The 23,489-nt window shown below is 39.3% G+C and overlaps 1 protein-coding gene across 1 annotated transcript in view; it reads left to right on the forward strand.

Annotated features, from left to right (window-relative positions):
- The window catches only part of LOC134802496 (zinc finger protein 879-like), a 30,756-nt gene that overhangs the window by 1,710 nt on the left and 5,557 nt on the right, over nucleotides 1-23,489 (forward strand). The window contains exons 3-8 of the mRNA XM_063775174.1: nucleotides 14,506-14,943; nucleotides 15,241-15,404; nucleotides 17,682-17,741; nucleotides 18,337-18,471; nucleotides 20,852-20,929; nucleotides 21,414-21,590. Coding sequence (XP_063631244.1) covers nucleotides 14,506-14,943; nucleotides 15,241-15,404; nucleotides 17,682-17,741; nucleotides 18,337-18,471; nucleotides 20,852-20,929; nucleotides 21,414-21,590 — 1,052 coding nt within the window. The remainder of the gene's footprint in view (nucleotides 1-14,505; nucleotides 14,944-15,240; nucleotides 15,405-17,681; nucleotides 17,742-18,336; nucleotides 18,472-20,851; nucleotides 20,930-21,413; nucleotides 21,591-23,489) is intronic.

A 23,489-nucleotide genomic window follows, 5' to 3' on the forward strand; every position in this document is an offset into this window, starting at 1 on the left:
TTGATATAAAAAAAAAGTAATAATGAGGTCTTTGATTGAATTACCATAAAACTACCTCATTAAGCTATTTATCCGAGAATCCGACATCAATATGATTTGTAACACTTGTATATATATTTACGCCTTAAACATGCTAGAAAAAATGGTTATAGATATAATTTCTTGCAGACTTTGTTCTGATAACGTTCAAAGTGATATTCAATACATAATCACACAAAAATATGGTCAATGTAATAAATATGTCCATTTTATCAAATTCGCTAAATGAAACCACCAAATTTGAACTCTTTGCGCTAATGCTAAGGATTACATTTACTTGCGGCGCGCGGGGACAGTTTCAATGCGGGCGGTGGCGGGAGTTCGTGCCAAGGACGCGTGGATAGTATGTAGGTAAGTATGTACTTACCTACAAGTTGCTACAAGTGACAGGCCAATTCGAACGTGCGCGGGCGTCTCGCTCGCACCAAATATTTGTGCGGCCAAGTCTGAGCAAAATGAACGCGCGCGTGAATGATAGCTGATTAAAAATAACTGATATCATATCCAATATTATTGGTTGATGTTCAAATTATATTCGTAATTATATACGTCAATTATGACCCACTACAAAAATAAAAATTGCGCATGACTATCTATCGTTCTTATTTAATTTCAGAATGGCATAGTGTGGAGTGGCATTATAAAAGGAATACTTATTATCGTAGTCATTTGACAGTTTTGGTGACACTTTCACATTCTGTCACAGCGAAGTGTGTAGGCCCACTCTTTAATTTGATATTAACGTCTATCCAACAACTTTGTCAGTAGAAACAGGCGCGAAATTCAAATTTTCTATGAGACAATAACCCTTCGCGCCTAAGCGTCTGTAGACTTTTTTTTTCAACAAACGTATTATATTGACTATTTCGTGCTCTTTCAATTCATAGTTTACGTTCCATAATAAGTATAACATAGTAAGTTCCATAATAAGTATAACATAGTATAATAAGAGTCGACGTGAAATATATGTTTACACTTTTGCACCTTACTCCTTTGCAATAAGGCGAAAAGTACGGCTTTAAAATGACAGCGTTTTACACAAAAATAAAACGCTAATTAAATAACTTACCATATTCGGAACCTAAGAATAAATAATATTGAGAGTGGCAACACTGTCGTAGGGGGCTATTCATAAATTTAAGTCATTTCAAATTTGGGGGGGGGGGGGGGTCTGGACATCGGATGATGGTAGCATGACGCAGGTGGAAACGGTGTCATTCGAAGCATGATTTTTTGATGATTTTATGGGGGGTGGGGGGGGGGGGGGGCGACAAAAATCGTCAAAAATAGATGACGTCATGTATGGACAGCCCCTAGGTCGTATTGTCTTTTTCTAGCATATACCTCCCTCTCTACCCCACACTCCTACCACACAGGCAGGTTGCTTTGTCAGTTATACAAGACAAATAGGATTAAAAATTTAGGTTCCGAATAGAGATGCACCGGATATTCGGTTACTATCCGGTATCCTATCTCGCCCTTATTTTAATATCCGGACGGATACCGGATACTAAAATAAGGGTACTAAATAACTATGCTTGATATCGGAATATAATCGTACTCGATTATTATTTTAAAACAATTTAAACGTTCCATTCACTAGCTCGCGCACTAATTTCGTACCTAGTGATAGACCTATATACCGCGCGAAAGTTCATTACGAAACAGGCCAAAACTTCCACAATGCGCACCTGAAAAACCTGAATATTTCCGCCGGCCGAATATTCGGCGGCTGAATACTGAATATTCGGCCTATGGTCAGGCCGTACCTCCCGTATCCTGTATGCGGCCAAACAACTATCCGTTGCATCTGTAGTTCCGAATATGATAAGTTATTTAATTAGCGTTTTATTTTTGTGTAAATGCTGTCATTAAACAGCTGTACCGATATTCGGAACCTAAGAATAATATTGAAACATGTTTGTTATCGCCTGGTGGTGGGAAGACGCCAAACCAATGTGATTATACATGTCCTATGATATACTTATTATGTGTATGTAATATAATTATATTATGAGTGTTTAATTAATAATGTAGTACGTACACCCTTTATTGTAACACCTGTGAGGAGAGAGATATTTAGTAAAGTATACAATTTGATAGGTACATTTTGTAAAATTAACATTTATTGTATTTATTTATTAATTCAAATAACAAATTGCACCTTACAGCTAATGCCAAAGCAGCACAATTTGGAACACATTAACAACATAAAGCATTTTTAACATTATTTATAACAATACAATATACAGCTAAGACACATGTATTCATTATGGTATGCTACTCTTAGGCATCTCTCTTTCTAATATCCTCTTGCACTTTCACATCACTATTCCGGATCGTTTTTATTTGCTAGATAATTTAACGGACAACTATAGTACATTGTAGGAGAGGACGGAAAACCGCTAAAAGATGGACGAGTGAGTTTGAGGGCCGACACGTTGGTGGAGGCCCTCGAATAATACGACTCCATCTTTAGCGTTTCCGGCCGAGGCATTACATAGTGCTTTTCACGACTACTGCGAGGAAATAAGGAAACATTTGGATAACTATAAGTACTAGCCCGCGATTTCTCTGGTAGCAAATTACTAGCCACTGCCTGTGCTGTCTCTTGAATTTCGGTAGGCGTCAGCGTAAGAATATCATTTTCTTCACTAGAAGAACTCATTTTTATAGCGAGCGTAGATACGTGTTTCTTATATTTTATAGTACTATCCAATTCAGTGAGAATTTTCCGATCCCGCCTTTTTTCTTTTTTATCACATTTAAGAGGCGTTTTATGTTGTTTGCTTCAAACGGACTCTAAACTTAGAAGCGTTTTTGCTGAAAAAACCACAAACAGCTACAAAAGTAAAAAACGCCTTAAGCGTGAATCGAATGAACTGACTGAATGAATGAATAGTTTGACATTTCGTTTTTTTTAAACAAGAAATTGGTCCTATAAATAACCTAAATTTATTTTTGAAGGAAAAAGTTGCGCCAAAAAAGACCTTTTATTGATTTTTATGTTTTAAATTATACTCATTGCTGTAGCGAACTGTCACCAATGACAGATGATGATAATAATGAAACATTGTACACTCGCGTGCAAAAGTATTGCATCACTTTGCATTTTTTCGTCCGCATCCAATATATTTGTAAACTGGTTAATTTCTCTAAATTATTTTAATGTAATCATGTTTCTTGAAGTTTTAGCTTTACGAAAAGTAAAAAAACATGGAAATCGGCCCAGTATTTTTCAAATTATCGGCATTTTCCCGATTTGTGAGCGGTTTCACGTTATCACGCGCACGAGTTGCGTTACCCTTGACCCTTATAAAACGGGGGTAGAGAAGGGGTTGTTATCAGTCACTTATCAGAAGTCGATCGTTACATATCTCCGCGTATTTTCCCGTGAAAGAGACCTGGAAAAATGGAAACCACTGAAGCTGAAGTCCGCCAAATCATCCAGCCCCTGCAAGCGGGGCGTAGCCAACGTTCAGTAGCTGCCGAGCTGAATTTAAGCCAATCTGCAGTTTGCAGAGTTTACCAGAGGTTCCAGGGGACTGGATCCTTTACTTCAAGACCAAGAAGCGGCCGCAGAGAGTGTACATCAGAGAGGGGCGACCGCTTCTTTGTCACAACATCTCTCCGAGATCGACACCAGACCAGCATTGCCATCCAGCAGCGTCTGCGTGAGGTACGAGGAGTGGCTGCCAGTGAGTAGACAATAAGAAGAAGACTTAAGAAAGCGAACTTGACACCCAGGAGGCCCGCAGCGGTGCCCAGATTGCTGGCGCGACACCGTACAGCCTAAAGAGAGTTTACTGAAAATCACAAGGACTGGACCATTGAGCAATGAACCCCAGTTCTCTTCTTGAAAGAGTGCAGAATGTGTTTGAATGGATGTGACCGAAAAGGAAGAGTCTACAGAAGGCCAGAAGAACAGTTCGCTCAATGTTTCTTCTCCGAAAGGGTCGCCTATGGCGGTGGATCCGTAATGTTCTGGGGCGGCATTTCCTACGACGGGCGGACAGAACTGGTTTTCGTGCCTGGCGGGGGCCGTGACAGTGGATTGACCGCTGCCAAGTACATCACTGATATCCTGGAGGAACATGTTGTTCCTTATGCCGGTATTTTTGATGAGGGGTTCATCCTAATGCAGGATAATGTCCCGTGTCATACCGCTAGGGCCACCGCAGCCTACCTTCTCGAAGTGGGCATCGACACAATGGACTGGCCAGCGATGAGCCCGGACCTTAACCCCATTGAACACGTGTGGGACTACCTAAAAAGGAGGGTTCGAAAGCGGAATCCTGCCCTGGTCAATGTTGAGGAGTTGAAGGGAGCCTTGCTGGAGGAGTGGGACGCTATTCCTCATGATCACATTAGAAAATTAATTACGTCTATGAAAAACCACTTGGTTTGTGAAAGGAGGCCTGTAGGTGGCAATACCAAGTATTAATTTAATAATAATAAACGATATTGTATTAAAAAAATGACTTTTATTCTCAAGTTTCCGGATTTATTTTTGGAGCATTATGCGACTACTTTCAGTTTTATGATTTTTTATAGTCTTCAGATTCGAAATTTCATTGAATTTACCATTTTTCTAATGCGTTACATTATAAGCTTTCAGTTGATACCAAAATTTTCAGAATCGGGTATAGAATTACAAAGATATTGGGTGCGGACGAAAAAATGCAAAGTGATGCAATACTTTTGCACGCGAGTGTAGTAGTGGTGGTTCAAGTGCTACAGCTATTGCCTACTTTCCAGCTGGGTTTTAGACCATCTATTGCCACATTTCCGAACAGTGGCGTGAAAAATTTAATTATTTATTTCACACCAGCTCGGAAAGGCTTACTTTGCACTTCAAAGACTGAGAGCAAAGTTTCATTTTATTCACAAGTGAGGCAAAGGAATCAAATGCAAATTTTGAGTTGTTTTCTTATGTTTGCTGGTAGAATTGACTTTTAAATCATAAATATTTAATAAAATTCATTTGTATTTGATTTTGTATGATATTTTTACATTTAATATTTGCTTCGGGTTGGTGTGGTGAAACATTTTGTGTTTCACTTGGGGCAAATTTTGTTTAACCCTCGTGCTTTGAAACCCTCGCAACGCTCAAGATTCCATGTTTCGAATGTTTTACTTGCTCAAGTATCAATATTAGCACGAGCGGTTAAACAACAACTTTGCCCCCTTGTAAAATAAATAACTATTTCAATATAGTCAGCTAAACTGAGGTACAAATTCAAAAACTCACCAGCAGTTTATCTTCACGACCTTCCAGATGGAAAAACAGCATGCCAATGACTTGAAAATTTGCCTTGTATAACTGACAAAGCAACCTGCCTGTGTGGTGGGAGTGTAGGAGCGAGGGACGTATATGCTAGAAAAGGGCAATACGACCTACGATAGTGTTGCCACTCTCAATTAGAAATGCAATGGATAGTTGTTTGGTCGGATACCGGATATTCGGCCCGACCGTCGGCCAAATATTCGGTATCCGACCGCCGAATCTTCGGCCGGCGGAACAATAAAAAAAATAAAAAATCATTTATTTCAGACCTTGGTTCATACACTTACACCAAAAAACTAATTAACTACAAACTAAATTTAACAATACCTACATTTCGGTTTTTAGGTGCGCATTGTGCAGGTTTTAACCTGTTTCGTGGTGAACATTGGCGCGGACTCATTTCTATGTTCGAAATGAGTAGGTACCTACGCGTGCAAGTGAGTGGATGTTTAAATTGTTTTGAAATAATAAACGAGTAATGTACAATATGACCGTGACTGTTTCTTAAATCCAATTTGTTTACTCTGAAATCAAGCAAAGTTACTATCCGGTATCCGGCCGGGTATATTATTCTGAGGTTCCAAATATCGGTACAGTTGTTTAATTGTTGCTTAATTTGGAGATTGACCCCAATTTCATTTCTGATCAAATCGGTCGATTTGATCATCCCGTCTGGACTTCACTTAACAGCCGTAACACATTACCGCGCCGTTCAGGGTCACGGTGCGCCAAACCATAGCCTGATGTCATGTAGGTATGTATAATGTACTTAGTCCAAAATTATGTTATTTACTAATTATGTTATTTACTAATTATGTTATTTATATGCATTAAACGTTAAATCTGAACCAATTCGATTACTATTCTATAGTGAAACACATTCAGCTTGACTAGAAAAAGCGCGGCAAATTTAAAACATGTATAGCGTTAGGTTTCAATAGCGCTCAGAGACCTGACTTTTATCTCGATATCGTAATTTTCTAGCGACAAATCCATTATCTATACAAAACTGTCGCAAAAATGTTATCGCTTGTATATCGTGGTACAGGATAGGATGGAGCCATATACTTTACTACTTGCTTGCAAGTATCGTAATTAAACAGTGCTAAGTAGTTAAATACGCGCAATGTATTTTTATGTCATAAATAATGTATTTATTTAATGTTAATTTAGTATTAATTATAGTATGTATATTGTTTTATCCACAAATATGAATAATTGTAGTTAACTTACCAATAAAACATAATTTATACGGCCACAAATAAAATATTAAATGCTTCTAAAGTCTGTTTGGTTATTTCTACATGGAAACGAAGTCATTTCAAATTATAAAAACATTAACTGAACACCTTATTGCCGCCTGCAGTCACCGCTCGCCGCTCAGCTATCCGCTGTCGTTAATACCACGGCCTTACGTTTTATGACACTGAGTCGCGTCAGGGGAGCGACACGGTTCGGTGCGCTTGCGTTCAGTCGAGTTTTGGAATATTACTGCAAATTTTTGTTGTTTGTTAATTTGTTGGTTATTGTTGTTTGTTAATTTGTTGGTTGTGGTGTCGACTTTTATTGCCCTAGTCGCCAAATGATGTTACTAGTGAAATTTTAACCGACACCACACGGTAAAAATAAGTTTAACAATAATTACTTAATTAAAAATCGAATAAAAACGGTATTTCTAATGCATAACTTATATTTTTTGCTATTCAATTAAAGAGTACTAACAAAATCCTAACTCAATTAATTAGTGCAAATATTTTAAGGTTTGCGATTCCTGCTCGGCCTTGCGTCGCAAGGTGCCCGGTACCACTGTATTGCAGCATTAACTAGAAATGCTTACTTTGGGGAACATTAGCAACTGTCGTTTTTGATAATTACATTTTAGTGGTGAGGGGTGGTACTTAAATGACCGCTATTGAAACCTAAAGTTTAAACTTATGGGCGCGAAGATTTGATTTCCCTAAGAAAATTTTAATTTCGCGTCTTTTTCTGCTATCAAATTGGGTGTGTGTCAGTATAATAGCCCTATATAATTGGCCTATTATTGTATTAAATTTAACGCGCACGCAAAGACGGAAAGCCTAAAATTACGTAAAATTTACTTTCTTATTTACAGCACTCTTGCCCAGATTAAAGCTGATAATTAGTTCGAATCTAGTCTCCCATATTTTTTACGTTCACTGGTACATATGTTTTGACCGAGTAAATAGTAAATATACTAAATACTTTTTTAAATATTCGCGCTCGGGGCGATGGAAGTTTCATCGTTCCGTCGCCCCGCTCCATGCAACGACCAATCGCGTTAGCTCGCTGGCTCGTGCGCGGCAACTTTAAAGCAACGATAACGTTTTTGATGGTTTTTTGTGTTACGAATCATATTTCAAGCCGATTTTTACAGTATTCGATGAAGGAGAACTCATAATAAAAATCCCATATGATATTGATCTATTACCATTTTTAACCAGGCAATTAATGCACAACCCCATAAAACCTCCCATACGGTATTATTTAGTGTACGATTAAATTGCAACGCTTGTACTTATTGTAATTTGGAAATAATGAGAGAAAAAATAGCCTATTACCATTTTTGAGGACGGAAATATACTGAATTTAATAATAACCGTAGGTTACTTACTTTAAATGTAGGATACAGAATTATTTTTTGTGTGATTCATGCTTAATGTCATAAAGCAAATATTTCTCTATGAGTATAAATTTAAAAAATGTTATTAATATTTTTTACAAACTTTCTGTGATTTTTTATATTTTTACATTTTTTTTTCAATACCTAAATGTAATATATTTATTTGGATTATGTGTCGACGTAATCACTAGATTTATTATCTGTCCCATACACCGAAAATTTCAGCTATTACTAATTATTTCCATTCCGCCATACTAGCCGAGCGTACCTTTCTTGGCCTACTAGTACCAGCCGGACACTCACAACACAATCATAAAAAACAACCACAAGAAAAGCCCCCAAGCCGGCTGGTCACCGTGGGGGTTACCGACCACAACCTTCCGAAATCGCAGGAAACAACGAAATATATAAAAAATATATATATCAACACTTACAACACTAGATCACTGTCTAAAGAAGAACAGCTGATAGAATTAGAATCTGCCTTAAAACACATAAAATGGGACATAATAGGCCTAGCTGAAATAAGAAGAAAGGGATACAACATAGTTGAAAGAAAAGACTATACACTATACAGCTATGGAGAAAATAAAGGAATACGGGGAGTAGGCTTCATGGTTAAAAAGCACATAAACCGCTATGTAGAAAACTTCAGATACACCTCAGAAAGAGTATGCTCACTTGACCTGAACATTAACAAATTCAATTTTTCTATAATTCAAGTGTATGCTCCGATGGAAAAATCAAATGATAGTGAAATAAATACCTTTTATCAAAATATAGAAGAAGCTATGAGCAACAGCCATAAAAACATAATTTTACAAGGGGATTTCAACGCCCAGATAGGGCAGACAGAACCAGAGGAAAGTGCAGCTTTGGGAAAATTTGGGTATGGTACTCGAAGCCCAAGAGGAGACAAACTTGTTCACTTTGCAATGGAAAATCAACTGAAAGTCCTTAACACACTATACAAAAAGAAAAAAGGCAGACGCTGGACATGGATATCACCGGGAGGCGACACAAGAAACGAGATCGACTACATCACAACAAATTTCCAACAAAACTTCAAAAACTGTGAAGTCATATCCAACCTACAACATAACAGCGATCACAGAATGCTAAGAGCCACTTTATGCATAGATACACTTCGTAAATCAAGGAAAAACTTTAACAGAACTCTAATAACAACACCGCCTGAAAATCTGGCAGAACTCAGGGAAAAAATACACCAAAAACTGGACACCATATTTACGGGACAAAGCCCCTACCCCGTGCAAGAACTTTACAACAAATTTGAGGATATTTTAAAAGAAAATTTAGCGGGAAAATCCAATACAGGACGAATGGATAGAAATATTTTGTCAAAAGATACACTAACACTAATAGAAAAACGCCAACTTTTAAGAAATACAAAATGCAAGACGAAATCGCAAAGAGAAGAACTGTCAAACCTTTACAAGATTACCAAAAATAAAATAAAAGAAGATATCAAAACCTACAAATTAAATGTCATCAGAGAAAATTTAGAAAAATCAGGAACAATAAAAAAGGCACAAAAAATTCTAAACAAAGGAAAACCCATTATGCCAAAACTGAAAAATAGTAAAGGAGAGGAAAAAACCAACAGGAAGGATATCAACGAAATTGCCACAATTTTTTATGAGGAGTTACACTCGTTAAAACAGACAAACCAGACAACTAGAAAACAAAATGAAGAGAGAAATAAAAATGTAGATCCATTCACAGTTGAAGAAGTACAAAAATCAATACATAAACTTAAAAAAGATAAAAGTCCAGGACCGGATAACATCAAAAATGAAAGTTTACATATGATGAAACCAGTAATAGCAGTTCCACTAACGAAACTATTTAATAAAATTTTAGAAGAAAATGAACAAATACCCACTCAATGGACAGAGGCACATATATCCCTATTATACAAGAAAGGAGACCCACATGACATATCAAACTACCGACCAATTAGTCTAATGTCTAATATTTACAAGATTTTTTCAATGACACTACTACAACGCATCACACCTATTTTAGATAATAAACAGCCAACAGAACAAGCTGGATTTATGAAGGGGTTCTCCACAACAGACCACCTTCAGACCCTATGCCAAATAATTGAGAAACACACAGAGTTCCAAATACCACTTTATATAGGATTTGTCGACTTTAAAAAAGCTTTTGACTCAATTACTCATACATCGATATGGCAGGCACTAGAGAATCAGGACATACCAGAAGTCTACATACATGTCATAAAAAAGATCTATGAAAAAAGTACAGCCAGAGTAAAAACAGACAAATTAGGAAGACAGATCCAGATCAACAGAGGGGTAAGACAGGGAGACCCAATGTCACCAAAGCTGTTCATAGCGGTCTTAGAAGAAATATTCAAAAATCTAAACTGGGAAGAAAGACAAAAGGGCATCAAGATAAACAACAAATATTTATCAAATCTTCGATTCGCAGATGACCTGGTAATATTAGCATACAGTGCAACTGAGCTCAGTATATTACTGCAAGAACTAAATGCACAAAGTCAAAAAGTAGGTCTAGAAATGAATGAAGAAAAAACAAAAGTCATGACCAACTCAAAAAAAGTGACTATACAAATAGAGAATACATCACTGGAATATGTTGACGAGTATATATACCTTGGAAAACAGGTATCATTCACAGACTGCACAAACAAAGAAATAACAAGAAGAATCGGACAGACATGGAAGAAGTACTGGGCCATGAAGGATATATTTAAGAAGAAACTACCAATAAAACTAAAAAAACTAGCCTTCGACTCATGCATTCTGCCCTGTCTTACATATGGTAGTCAAACATGGTCACTCACAGGAGATATCATCAAACGAATTCAAGTATGTCAACGGTCAATAGAAAGAAGTGTCCTTAACATAAAGTTATCAAACAGAGTTAGAAACACAGAGATAAGAAGAAGAACAAGATTTATAGATGCAGCAATACATATATTGAAACAAAAATACAATTGGGCCGGGCACATAGCCAGGATGAAAAACAACAGATGGACAAAAATAGCAACAAATTGGAATCCAAAAATTGGTAAAAGAAAAAAGGGCAAACCAAAAACAAGATGGGAAAAAGACCTAATAGAAACAATAGGAAAAGACTGGAAAGAAATGGCAATAGATAGACAAGAATGGAAGAAAATGTTGGACAAATACTTAAATATATTAGAAAAAGGCGATTCGGAAGAGGCCTAGGTCAAAAAGACCTTACGAACATGCATATAGAAATATACATACATAAAATTATAATTGTTAAATGAAATGTTAACAGTTCGTATAAGAAAGGCTTTAATAATAATAATAATAAGCCCGCAGGGCAGCTTGTGGCGAGCTGTTGGGGAGTAACGACCCCACGGACCCGAGTGCTCCCGAGAGTCGGTCAGGGTCTCCGTCTCCGGCGTGTCTTCGTCGGTCGGAGTGGACCCCAAGGGGACCCGCAGGACTCTCAGCTCTGGCTTGCCTTCATTGGCCGTCCAGAGAGGAGTCGCTAGAGCTATATGCTCCAGGGGTGGAAGTGTTAAAGGGCATAACGCCGCGAGTAACTTCGGAGAAAGCGCAGCACCACCTCTCGACACCCCTGAGCCGCTCATGCCGGTGTTGCACCTGGCCGTCTTCACGATGGCGCATCAGGTGCCCATCTAACGAGTGGCGAGTCACCACCTGCCTCGATAACACTGTATAACACAATGTTATGGCAGGTGTCCGGAACTCGTAGCAATAGCCCAGATTTATTTTCCACCCAAATTTAAACCATAGACCAGGACTCTTTCCATTTTTCTATAATAGCTCCCAATGCCTGCTGAAACCGGTTTACGGGTATTTATTTATGTACCCGTGAATGGGTTCCAGCAGGCGTTCTACATGACATCAAAGCTCTCCAAACGGCCTCTACGTGTTGGATCTATATCCCCACGCACGCCTTATAAATGACCGGGCTTAAAAACCCGAGAGTTTGTAACGGAGATACAAATAATAATAATAATAATGTGGAGATTTCTGAGCTCGACCTTCAGCCTCACTTCATGAAAGCTCGCCTCACTGGGGAACTTCGGATTTTTAGGCCCGGCCCCGCCTTTTTAACACGGTTTCACAATTTTTACCACAAAAAATTTCGCGCTCGCTGCGCTCGCGTTTTTTGCTGGTTGACCCTGTGAATCTACATGGTAGCTTGACATGGTCAATGAATAGTCATTTAAACACACAAAATTTATCTCCGAAACTACTGTGCTAAAATAAAATAAAAAAACACAAAATAGTTCTTTACCTATCGATGACAGGAAAACCTATTATTAGAGATGTGCAGTCAAGCGTGAGTCGGACTTATTTACTTAGTTTTTGATGCTACCCCTACGGGTTTTTTATAGACATTTCACTCACGTTTCACATGAAAAAATACATTGTTAAAAATTGTGTAATGTACGGAACCCTTGGAACGTGAGTCCGACTCGCACTTGGCCGGTTTTCTTTAAATGTCCCGGTCTGAGTCCCCACACTTATGGCAACCCTAGCTTACTGCGTCTTATGCTAACACTGCGATCAGGGCCGGATTTCTGCCTAGGCCCACAAGGCCCAGGCAACCTAGCAATGGTTTTGAGATGGATAAGGGGGCCCCTAAATTCCAAGTGCCATACCAAGTGCCTAATGGCCCTTAGTCTCTAAACTGACTTTGATAGTGGCCCTAAAAAAGTTTCATCATGAGGCATTGATAGAGGTGTGTGGTACCGAGGCCTAATTTCTGTTAAGCACAAGTCACCACTTGTACATAGCTGTGTTTAATACATTATGTTTATAACAAGTACCTATGTCTTTTTTTGGATTTAAGAGACTTAAGAGTTCTGTTGAGGCCTAGGCTCCTTTCCAGTGGTGCAGGGATGCCTAAGTGGATCTTCAATGAAGACTTATCTCCTTTCTAGTGGTACAGGGATGCCTAAGTGGATCTTATTAAGTAATTAAATTAAGAATTAAGAATAAATTAAGAATATAAGAATAAAATTAAGAATAAATTTATTATCAAATGAAGACTTATTATTTTAACTTGTGTACATCAATGAAGACTTATTATTTTAACTTGTGTACAAGATTTATTTGTAAAATGAAATGAAATGAATACAATACGAGGGTTGCACTGAAAATGTCGGGAATAGAGAAAACTGTCGCATCTAGACGGTCAATCTTTATTTTAATACATACTTAAACTCAAACTGACCACGCATATAAATTTTCTTTTGAAAGTAATCATTCTGTAATGCACACGGCTCATAATCCCAAAGTCCTTTTTGTATGGCGATTTTGGGGCCTTAGTGGTTTTGTATGAAATTCGTGGAGTAGCCAACGGAATTGAAGTTTTTTTACATATATATATATATATATATATATATATATAAAAGATTTTTTTACTGTTGTCATATGAATATTTAGGAATGTCGAAATCTGCCGATATGCAACTTTTTTGGCAGTCTTTTTAATTAACAGCACAAATGCGATTTTAATTTTTGACGTCGCTTTGGAATGACATGCTTCTTTAAGATCACCCATGGGATAAAATGAAAGTGACTTTCATATTTAATTTTAACTGCAAACGAGCGTACGATGAACTCTAGTTCATAAAAAAATAACAGAAGCCCATTGTAACTTTTATTTGTTCGCTGAGGGCATATTGAAAACCGTTTAAAAATATGATCCGAAAAATCACTTGGCCAAAAATTCAAATAATGTTCGACATACAATTTTCAAATTGCCAGTAATTCTTAAATACAAATGACAACCAAATGGAATATACCTTAAAAGTTTTATAAAGAGTTACATTTTTATAAATTATATGCCTGTTTCTATTATGTTATTTCTAAGTGTCCCATTCCCGAATCTTTCAGTGCGACCCTCGTACAAGTAAGAGTTTGTCGTTCAACGTATTTTGGAAGATTGCCATTGGTTACTGTCGGCGGACGTTATATACGCATCCGATTGTTGCCGATCTTCGAATTTCGGACGCAATCGGCCGTCCATGACGTCACATGAGATGCGTTCTGAACAAGTTCTACAGTGTTCTTTTAAGTAATTTTTTTGTATTATTTTATTTCTAACAAGTTAAACAGTATAACAGTAAAAATACCAAACCACTGCTAACTTACACAGAAAATTAAAGAAAAAGAATACAATACTTATGTATACAATTCATCACAAATTACAATAGCTATTGACATCTTGAACATAAATAATTAGCACATTTTAAACTGTAGAAGGATGTGCATCCATCTTCTCACAAAACCTCAAACATTCATCATGCACATCCACCAGTCTGCTTTCAAACAAATCACACTGAGAGGCTGTTATGCTTTTTGGTGAATACTATATCATTATTATTGATTACAATATTAGTAAATTTTCATGCTGCTAAGTAATATAATATGATAGATTAATCTTTTCAAATTGTTAGTTTCTCTTAAAATAGAACAAGTTTTGTTGTGCTTAAATTTAAATTTATCTTTCAGAAACTTGACATGAAACTCCCATACCTCAAACCAAAATTAACCATTCACAAGCTTACCAACATAAATGTTCCCGAAATCACTCCTGAACCAGAGACAGACATAGAGTTACCAATAACAAATGAATATGAAACCACTGACGTGCCTCAAGATGATATCAAACTCGAAACGGATCAAATCAAGTCCGAAATTGACTCGCATTCAGACAATGATGATTTACTTATAAACTACGTACAGAAAAAGAAGAAGGTTAAGAAAAAGAGAAAGAAACCTGAATTGTTTAGAGAGATAGAACTGACGGAGACGGAGATAGAGGGAGAGAGACGGGAGATGGAGTTGAGCTTTGAGTATGTGCATGCCATGTTCCGGTGCGAGAAGTGTATAGTGTCCTTTCCTAATGCGGAGATGATGAAAGAGCATGAGTCTGTGAAACATGAGCTGGTGAGTAATAGACAGTAATAGTACATTCCGATACAAGTACGAAAAGTAGGAATTTCGCAACGAGAGGCTATGCGTCCAAAGTTAAAACGAACAGCCGTTTTTGTTTTGAGTTCGTAGATCGACGAATCCAGCAACATAAAAACTAGTTTGATGTATTCAAAAGGTACTTAAATACACAATGCAGTATGTAGCGGCCTCCTTTTTTAAATACCTGTGGTTAAATTTAAACAATCACAAGCAGTGGCGCTAGTGCGCACGTTGATGGGCTCTTAAGCAGCTTAAATGTATGTTCTACAGAACGCGGCTCGCCACAGATGTCCAATATGCACCTGCTCCTTTGTGTCTGAGATCTCGTACAACTACCACGCGAACAAACACAGGCGGCGCTACGAGTGTTGTGTTTGCCAGGCGCGCTCGCGCAGCAAGCGGGCTGCGCAGAAACACTATACTACCACTCATGGGTTAGTATTAAGTTCATTGACATATATCTAAGGACGGGCCTTACGGGCAAGAAGAATAGGGCCAGTATAGTGGTGTCACTCACGAATTCGAGCCAATCGTGCAGTCTAACGCAACTAGTTGCGACAAATAGCGCGCGTGATGCGAACTCATCAACCAATCGCGTTGTGGCGTTAGACTGCACGATTAGCTCGAATTCGTGTGTGTGACATCGCTGTACTGGCCCTAATATTCTTATTGCCCGTAAGGCCCGTCCTTTAAGTTACTAAAATTAGTCCTGCATATTTGAATTCAGATTTCGTCAACCTATAAAGATTCCTGACTCAACTATAATGGAGTCATTATACGACACTTTACTGGAATATGAGCTAATTTTTTTTAAAGGATGGGGTTTCGTTACTTTCGTCACACAGTGACTATGTCACTCCCGTAATGAGATCTATAGCAATGTATTTGTAATATGGGCCTTGTTGCCCGATTTAAAATGTTAAATAAATAAAATAAATAAATAATGTAGTACTGTAGTAATTTTAAGTATAGATTGCACATCATCCTGGCGTCGTCTAATGAGCTCATTATACAATTCTTTACTGAAATATAATGAATTCTTTATACAACACTTTACTGAACCATAAATAAAAATACTATTTTGCACTTTCAATAAAAAAAAATACTACGTCGGTGGCAAACAAGCATACGGCCCGCCTGATGGTAAGCAGTCACCGTAGGCTATGGACGCCTGCAACTCCAGACCAGAGGTGTTACATACGCGTTGCCGGACCTAACACTCCAGCTCTGGCAACCTTATTCACCGGCAGGAATACAGCACTATGCGAAAAAACAACAACAAATAAATACATTTGACGACTGGTCTGACCTAGTGGGTAGTGACCCTGCCTGTGAAGCCGATGGTCCCGGGTTCGAATCCCGGTAAAGGCATTTATTTGCAGATGAACACAGATATATGTTCCTGAGTCATGGGTGTTTTCTTCTATGTCAAGTATGTATTTATTAGTGATGTACCGACTATTGATTTGGCCGACTAGCCGACTAGCCGACTAATCGGCGCTCGAATGGCCGATTAGTCGGCCAGTTGGCCAGATCATTAGTTTCGTATAAGTTCAGGTGAAAAGAATACTTTTGCTCCTTTGGTTGCACTATTCATCATAATTTAGCTTGGCTAAAAGGTGTTCTCTACAGGTTTAAACACCTATCACAATAATCCTCGTTCAATTTCTGTCTTTAGTTCTTTTATTTTGCGATCCTGAGCAGACCGTCAGTACAGCTTGTAGGAGATATTTCCAAGGCTCTATTTCCCGTACGTAGTTGCCAGTTAAGAACCTATCCCCTGTGGTCAGCGTCTTTACGATTAAGTGCCCTAAGTCTCTAAATTTTGCAATAACATTAAAGGATGACTCACGTTAGGCCGGGCCGTGTCCGGCCCGGAGCTTCCAGCGCATCGTTTTCTGTGGTCTATGACATGACAGGCGATCACGTGATGCTCGTGATCGCCTGTCATGTCATAGAAAAGTAAGCTCCGGAAACTCCGACCCGGCCTGTACGGTTACCATCAGTTTCTCACTGACATAAACGCCGTCGAGAACGTAATTTACTTTCTATACATCTCGCTCGCACTCGCATATTAGTGCAAACGGGATGTATAGAAAGTAAATTATGTTCTCGACGGCGTTTATGTCAGTGAGAAACTGATGGTAACCGTACTGGTCTAACGTGAGTCATCCTTAATAGTTCCTCATGGCTCCACCATTAAAAAAAAACAAAACTGAATAATAATAAAAAAAATACGAGAATCAGTTGAGATCGACCTGTAGAGGGAAACACCAGCCCACCAACATATTATAACGATCAAACGGTCAATTATATGATCAAAAGTTTTCGTATGCACCCTGAATGTATGATTTTAGTAAAATAAACATAAAACATATGGTAAATATTGACTGTTGATTTCTTTTTTTTTCTGGATTTCTTTCACTGATAAAGTGCCGACTAATCGGCCATTTTTGCCGACTAGTCGCCGACGAATCGCCGACTACAAATGTGGCCGGATAGTCGGCTTTCCCGACTAGTCGGCGACTAGTCGGTACATCCCTAGTATTTATCTATATACGTAAGTATATCGTCGCCTAGCACCCATAGTACAAGCTTTGCTTAGTTTGGGGCTAGGTCGATCTGTGTAAGACTGTCTCCAAATATTTATTATTTATTTATTTTAAATAAAATAAGTAACAGCTTTATAATTATCCATTTTTATTTTACAGAATTGAACGAAGTCCAGAGAAAGCTCAGGTTGAGGATGTTTCAATCACTAATACAAACGGGTAAGTTCAGGGGCCTTACCGTGATGTCCTTATTGCGATTCTGTTTAGGACCTAAACTGAATTGCTAAATCACGGAGGTATACACGGTGTGGCCTGTAACACGAGCAAAGAATTAAAACATAGATTGTACTCCTCAAACGGTGACACTTTTGTTCAACAATTTTTTAAAATTATGAAGTATTTAGACTCCCTATTTTTCATACAAAATAAATATTATCTTCAATGGACGCCATCGCCACGCCATATTAGTGTGATTGCCGTTGCTTGTCACGCCTTAAACATAACAAAATTTGCAATACATTGCGTCTTAGAATAAACTTTAAAGTGTAATAAAAATCAAACCACAAGTTATTTTTAAAAGTCGCTGAACAAATGTTGGTCAGTATGAGGAGTACAGCCTACAGTTTAATTTTTTGCTCATGTTACAGGCCACACCCGGTATAAGTCGCATAACTCCGTCCTTTAGCAATTCGGTTTTGGTTCTAAATGGAATCGCAATAAGGACATCATGGGCCCTCAAAAAGCCCCTACGCTATACATCTAAAAATCGGTTTACTGTAACAATTGCAGTTAATAATATAGATGTTGGTTTCAGTGTAAAGTCTGAAGACACGTTCCCTTGCGAGCTGTGCGCCAAGACGTTCAAATGGAAAACGTCATTAAGGAAGCATTTGGAGACGCATCGCATAGAGGCCGGGCAGAAGCGGCGGCCGTACTGCGAGCCATGCAAGTAAGTACCCTGTATAACATATAGCTGCAAGTATAAGTCGACCTGTATAACATGTAGCTGCAAGTAAGTCACCCTGTATAACATGTAGCTGCAAGCAAGTCACCCTGTATAACATGTAGCTGCAAGTATGTCACCCTGTATAACATGTAGCTTGAAGTATGTCACCCTGTATAACATGTAGCTGCAAGTAAGTCAACCTGTATGACATGTAGCTTGAAGTATGTCACCCTGTATAACATGTAGCTGCAAGTAAGTCAACCTGTATGACATGTAGCTTGAAGTATGTCACCCTGTATAACATGTAGCTGCAAGTAAGTCAACCTGTATAACATGTAGCTTGAAGTATGTCACCCTGTATAACATGTAGCTGCAAGTAAGTCACCCTGTATAACATGTAGCTGCAAGTAAGTCACCCTGTATAACATGTAGCTGCAAGTATGTCACCCTGTATAACATGTAGCTTGAAGTATGTCACCCTGTATAACATGTAGCTGCAAGTAAGTCAACCTGTATGACATGTAGCTTGAAGTATGTCACCCTGTATAACATGTAGCTGCAAGTAAGTCAACCTGTATGACATGTAGCTTGAAGTATGTCACCCTGTATAACATGTAGCTGCAAGTAAGTCAACCTGTATAACATGTAGCTTGAAGTATGTCACCCTGTATAACTTATAACTGCAAGTAAGTCACCCTGTATAACATGTAGCTTGAAGTATGTCACCCTGTATAACATGTAGCTGCAAGTAAGTCAACCTGTATGACATGTAGCTGCAAGTAAGTCACCCTGTATAACATGTAGCTTGAAGTATGTCACCCTGTATAACATGTAGCTGCAAGTAAGTCACCCTGTATAACATGTAGCTTGAAGTATGTCACCCTGTATAACTTATAACTGCAAGTAAGTCACCCTGTATAACATGTAGCTTGAAGTATGTCACCCTGTATAACATGTAGCTGCAAGTAAGTCAACCTGTATGACATGTAGCTTGAAGTATGTCACCCTGTATAACTTATAGCTGCAAGTAAGTCACCCTGTATAACATGTAGCTGCAAGTAAGTCACCCTGTATAACATGTAGCTTGAAGTATGTCACCCTGTATAACATGTAGCTGCAAGTAAGTCACCCTGTATAATGTACACCTACAAGTATGTCACCTGTATAACATATAGCTTCTGCATCGGTATCGCCGATTATTTACTTCAAAAATCGGTATCGGTATCGTATCGCCAAAATCATGTATCGTTACATCCCTAGTTTTTAGTATTTGTTGTTATAGCGGCAACAGAAATACATCATCTGTGAAAATTTCAACTGTACTAGCTATCACGGTTCATGAGATACAGCCTGGTGACAGACAGACGGACAGCGGAGTCTTAGTAGGTTTACTAATATGTGGCCGAAAATTGTATGGCAAATTATCACTTCCCAAACTATTTTTCCCATAGTATCATTTGGCAAAACTATCCTGGCAAACCAATGTTTTGCACATATAACATGTCGCAAATGATTATTTACAATATTATTGTATGGCATAATATTTAGTTGGTCATGTTTAAAAATATCTTCTATTGTTATGTCGAATGTATTGATAGGCATAAATTATTTTTCGCCTAATATTGTGAATAACCTACCTATCTCTGGGAGCAGTTTCGTTTTACGGGCCATAAAAAAAAATAACCCTAACCTACCTATCTCTGGGAGTAGTTTCGTTTTATGGGTCATAAAAATAATAACCATAACCTACCTATCTCTGGGAGCAGTTTTGTTTTTAGGGTCATAAAAAAAACCCTAACCTACCTCTCTCTAGGAGCAGTTTTGTTTTTAGGGTTATAAATAAAATAACCCTAACCGACCTATCTCTGGGAGCAGTTTCGTTTTGAGGGTCATAAAAATAACCATAACCTACCTATCTCTGGGAACAGTTTCGTTTTACGGGTCTTCAAAAAAATGATAAATATAATTGTGATCAAATAAAAAGCATGCAAAGTATTAATTTGGGCAAACATTATTTAACAATAAATAGTTAGGTATAATAGAACAGTTGCTTAGTGCCTATTTTTCTAAATAAATCGTGGTAAAATGAACATCTGCTAAATAAAATTGTGATCAAATAAAAATTATGATAAATAATAATATGCTAAGCATTGGTTTGCCAACTAGAAGTACTGCAATAAGTTGGTTGGGGAGTGAAATTAGGCGAAAAATATTTCGGCGAGATGGCAGTACACCGTCTTAGTAATAGGGTCCTGGTTTTACCTTTTGGGTACGGAACCCTAAAATGCAACTTTCTCGTCAGTTTTTGAACAATCAAGAGAGACTTTACCAGCTGGTGTGGTGAAAATTATCTTTATAATTTATTGTTGTATATTTGTTCCAGAATGTCGTTCACCACCACTTCCAACCTTCAGAAGCACGTCAAGACCAGCTCCAAACACCAGATCCAGTTGAAACTTAGGTACGTATCGTCAAAGGAGTCTTGTTGCTATAAAAATCTCTGCAGAGTTATCATGGTCTGACTCAGGGATCAGGGATGTTGCGAATATTCGCATCCGCATCCGCGGAAGTTCCGCATTATTTTCAACATCCGCATCCGCATAAAATCGATGCGGAGCTTATGCGGATGCGGATGTCGAACAAGTCGGTACAGGAACGTCTTAGCGGCGGCGTAAGTGCTAGGTAATTTCGTCATTACCGATAACGAAATCGTCTAGATCCAGAAAAGTCGGCCAAATTACTGTTTATTAAATATAACGCACCTATATTCATGCTCAAATACTAACTGTTTCGTTTTTTTTTTAATAAAATTTACTAAAAATGTAATATTTGATGTTTTTTAAGTACCTAATCTTGACATCCGCATTCGCGGATGTGAACCTTTAAATAGTGTCAATAAATTTGCATCCGCAACATCCCTGGTCTGACTCAATGTATCTCCACAGAAAGCTAGAAGACACTGTACCAGAAGAGTCAACGAGTCCAGAGAAGCAGCTCGCTCTGCTAGAAGAGATCAAGTGTTCGGTGGCGGCGGCGCGCCAGCTCTACCCGTGCGCGCACTGCGGCCGCCGCTTCCAGTGGCGCGGCAACCTGCTGCGACACATGCAGAGCCACGCTGCCAGGTCGGTAGTAGAACCACTGTATAGAATAAGAGACACTCTACTAGAAGACTAACGACACCAGAGAAGCAGCTCGCTCTGCTAGAAGAGATCAAGTGTTCGGTGGCGGCGGCGCGCCAGCTCTACCCGTGCGCGCACTGCGGCCGCCGCTTCCAGTGGCGCGGCAACCTGCTGCGACACATGCAGAGCCACGCTGCCAGGTCGGTAGTAGAACCACTGTATAGAATAATAGACACTCTACTAGAAGACTAACGACACCAGAGAAGCAGCTCGCTCTGCTAGAAGAGATCAAGTGTTCGGTGGCGGCGGCGCGCCAGCTCTACCCGTGCACGCACTGCGGCCGCCGCTTCCAGTGGCGCGGCAACCTGCTGCGACACATGCAGAGCCACGCTGCCAGGTCGGTAGTAGAACCACTGTATAGAATAATAGACACTCTACTAGAAGACTAACGACACCAGAGAAGCAGCTCGCTCTGCTAGAAGAGATCAAGTGTTCGGTGGCGGCGGCGCGCCAGCTCTACCCGTGCGCGCACTGCGGCCGCCGCTTCCAGTGGCGCGGCAACCTGCTGCGACACATGCAGAGCCACGCTGCCAGGTCGGTAGTAGAACCACTGTATAGAATAATAGACACTCTACTAGAAGACTAACGACACCAGAGAAGCAGCTCGCTCTGCTAGAAGAGATCAAGTGTTCGGTGGCGGCGGCGCGCCAGCTCTACCCGTGCGCGCACTGCGGCCGCCGCTTCCAGTGGCGCGGCAACCTGCTGCGACACATGCAGAGCCACGCTGCCAGGTCGGTAGTAGAACCACTGTATAGAATAATAGACACTCTACTAGAAGACTAACGACACCAGAGAAGCAGCTCGCTCTGCTAGAAGAGATCAAGTGTTCGGTGGCGGCGGCGCGCCAGCTCTACCCGTGCGCGCACTGCGGCCGCCGCTTCCAGTGGCGCGGCAACCTGCTGCGACACATGCAGAGCCACGCTGCCAGGTCGGTAGTAGAACCACTGTATAGAATAATAGACACTCTACTAGAAGACTAACGACACCAGAGAAGCAGCTCGCTCTGCTAGAAGAGATCAAGTGTTCGGTGGCGGCGGCGCGCCAGCTCTACCCGTGCGCGCACTGCGGCCGCCGCTTCCAGTGGCGCGGCAACCTGCTGCGACACATGCAGAGCCACGCTGCCAGGTCGGTAGTAGAACCACTGTATAGAATAATAGACACTCTACTAGAAGACTAACGACACCAGAGAAGCAGCTCGCTCTGCTAGAAGAGATCAAGTGTTCGGTGGCGGCGGCGCGCCAGCTCTACCCGTGCGCGCACTGCGGCCGCCGCTTCCAGTGGCGCGGCAACCTGCTGCGACACATGCAGAGCCACGCCGCTAGGTTGAATAGTAGAATAAGCTTATTTTATAACACTTTCAACTTTCGCGTTTTGTACACATATTTAATTACACAAACGGGTCTGCCGCGATATAATTTCATTGTTTTTAACTTAAATTCCGACGTTTCACCTGAGTTGCACTAGTGACACTAGTCACAGCTGGTGCAACTCAGGTAAATGACGTGAATGTTGAGTCAACGACGAAAATATTGAAATATTGAAATGAAATGACTGTATATATACAAAAAAATTACGAACATGTTGTGTAGAATGACGGAAATATACAATTGACGACAAAAATGTTGAATTGATGACTAAAATACTGTTTGAAATTATGAAGATGTTGAGTTGATGACAAATAAATTAAATACAATGACGAAAATGTTGAGTAAAATGACGGATATATACAGAAAAATGACGATGACGAAAATGTTGTGTAAAATGACGGATATATACAGAAAAGTGACGAAAATGTTGTGTAAAATGACGGATATATACAGAATAATTCCGAAAATGTTGTGT

The sequence above is a fragment of the Cydia splendana genome, chromosome 24, assembly GCF_910591565.1.
Source record: "Cydia splendana chromosome 24, ilCydSple1.2, whole genome shotgun sequence".
NCBI classification, from domain to species: domain Eukaryota; kingdom Metazoa; phylum Arthropoda; class Insecta; order Lepidoptera; family Tortricidae; genus Cydia; species Cydia splendana.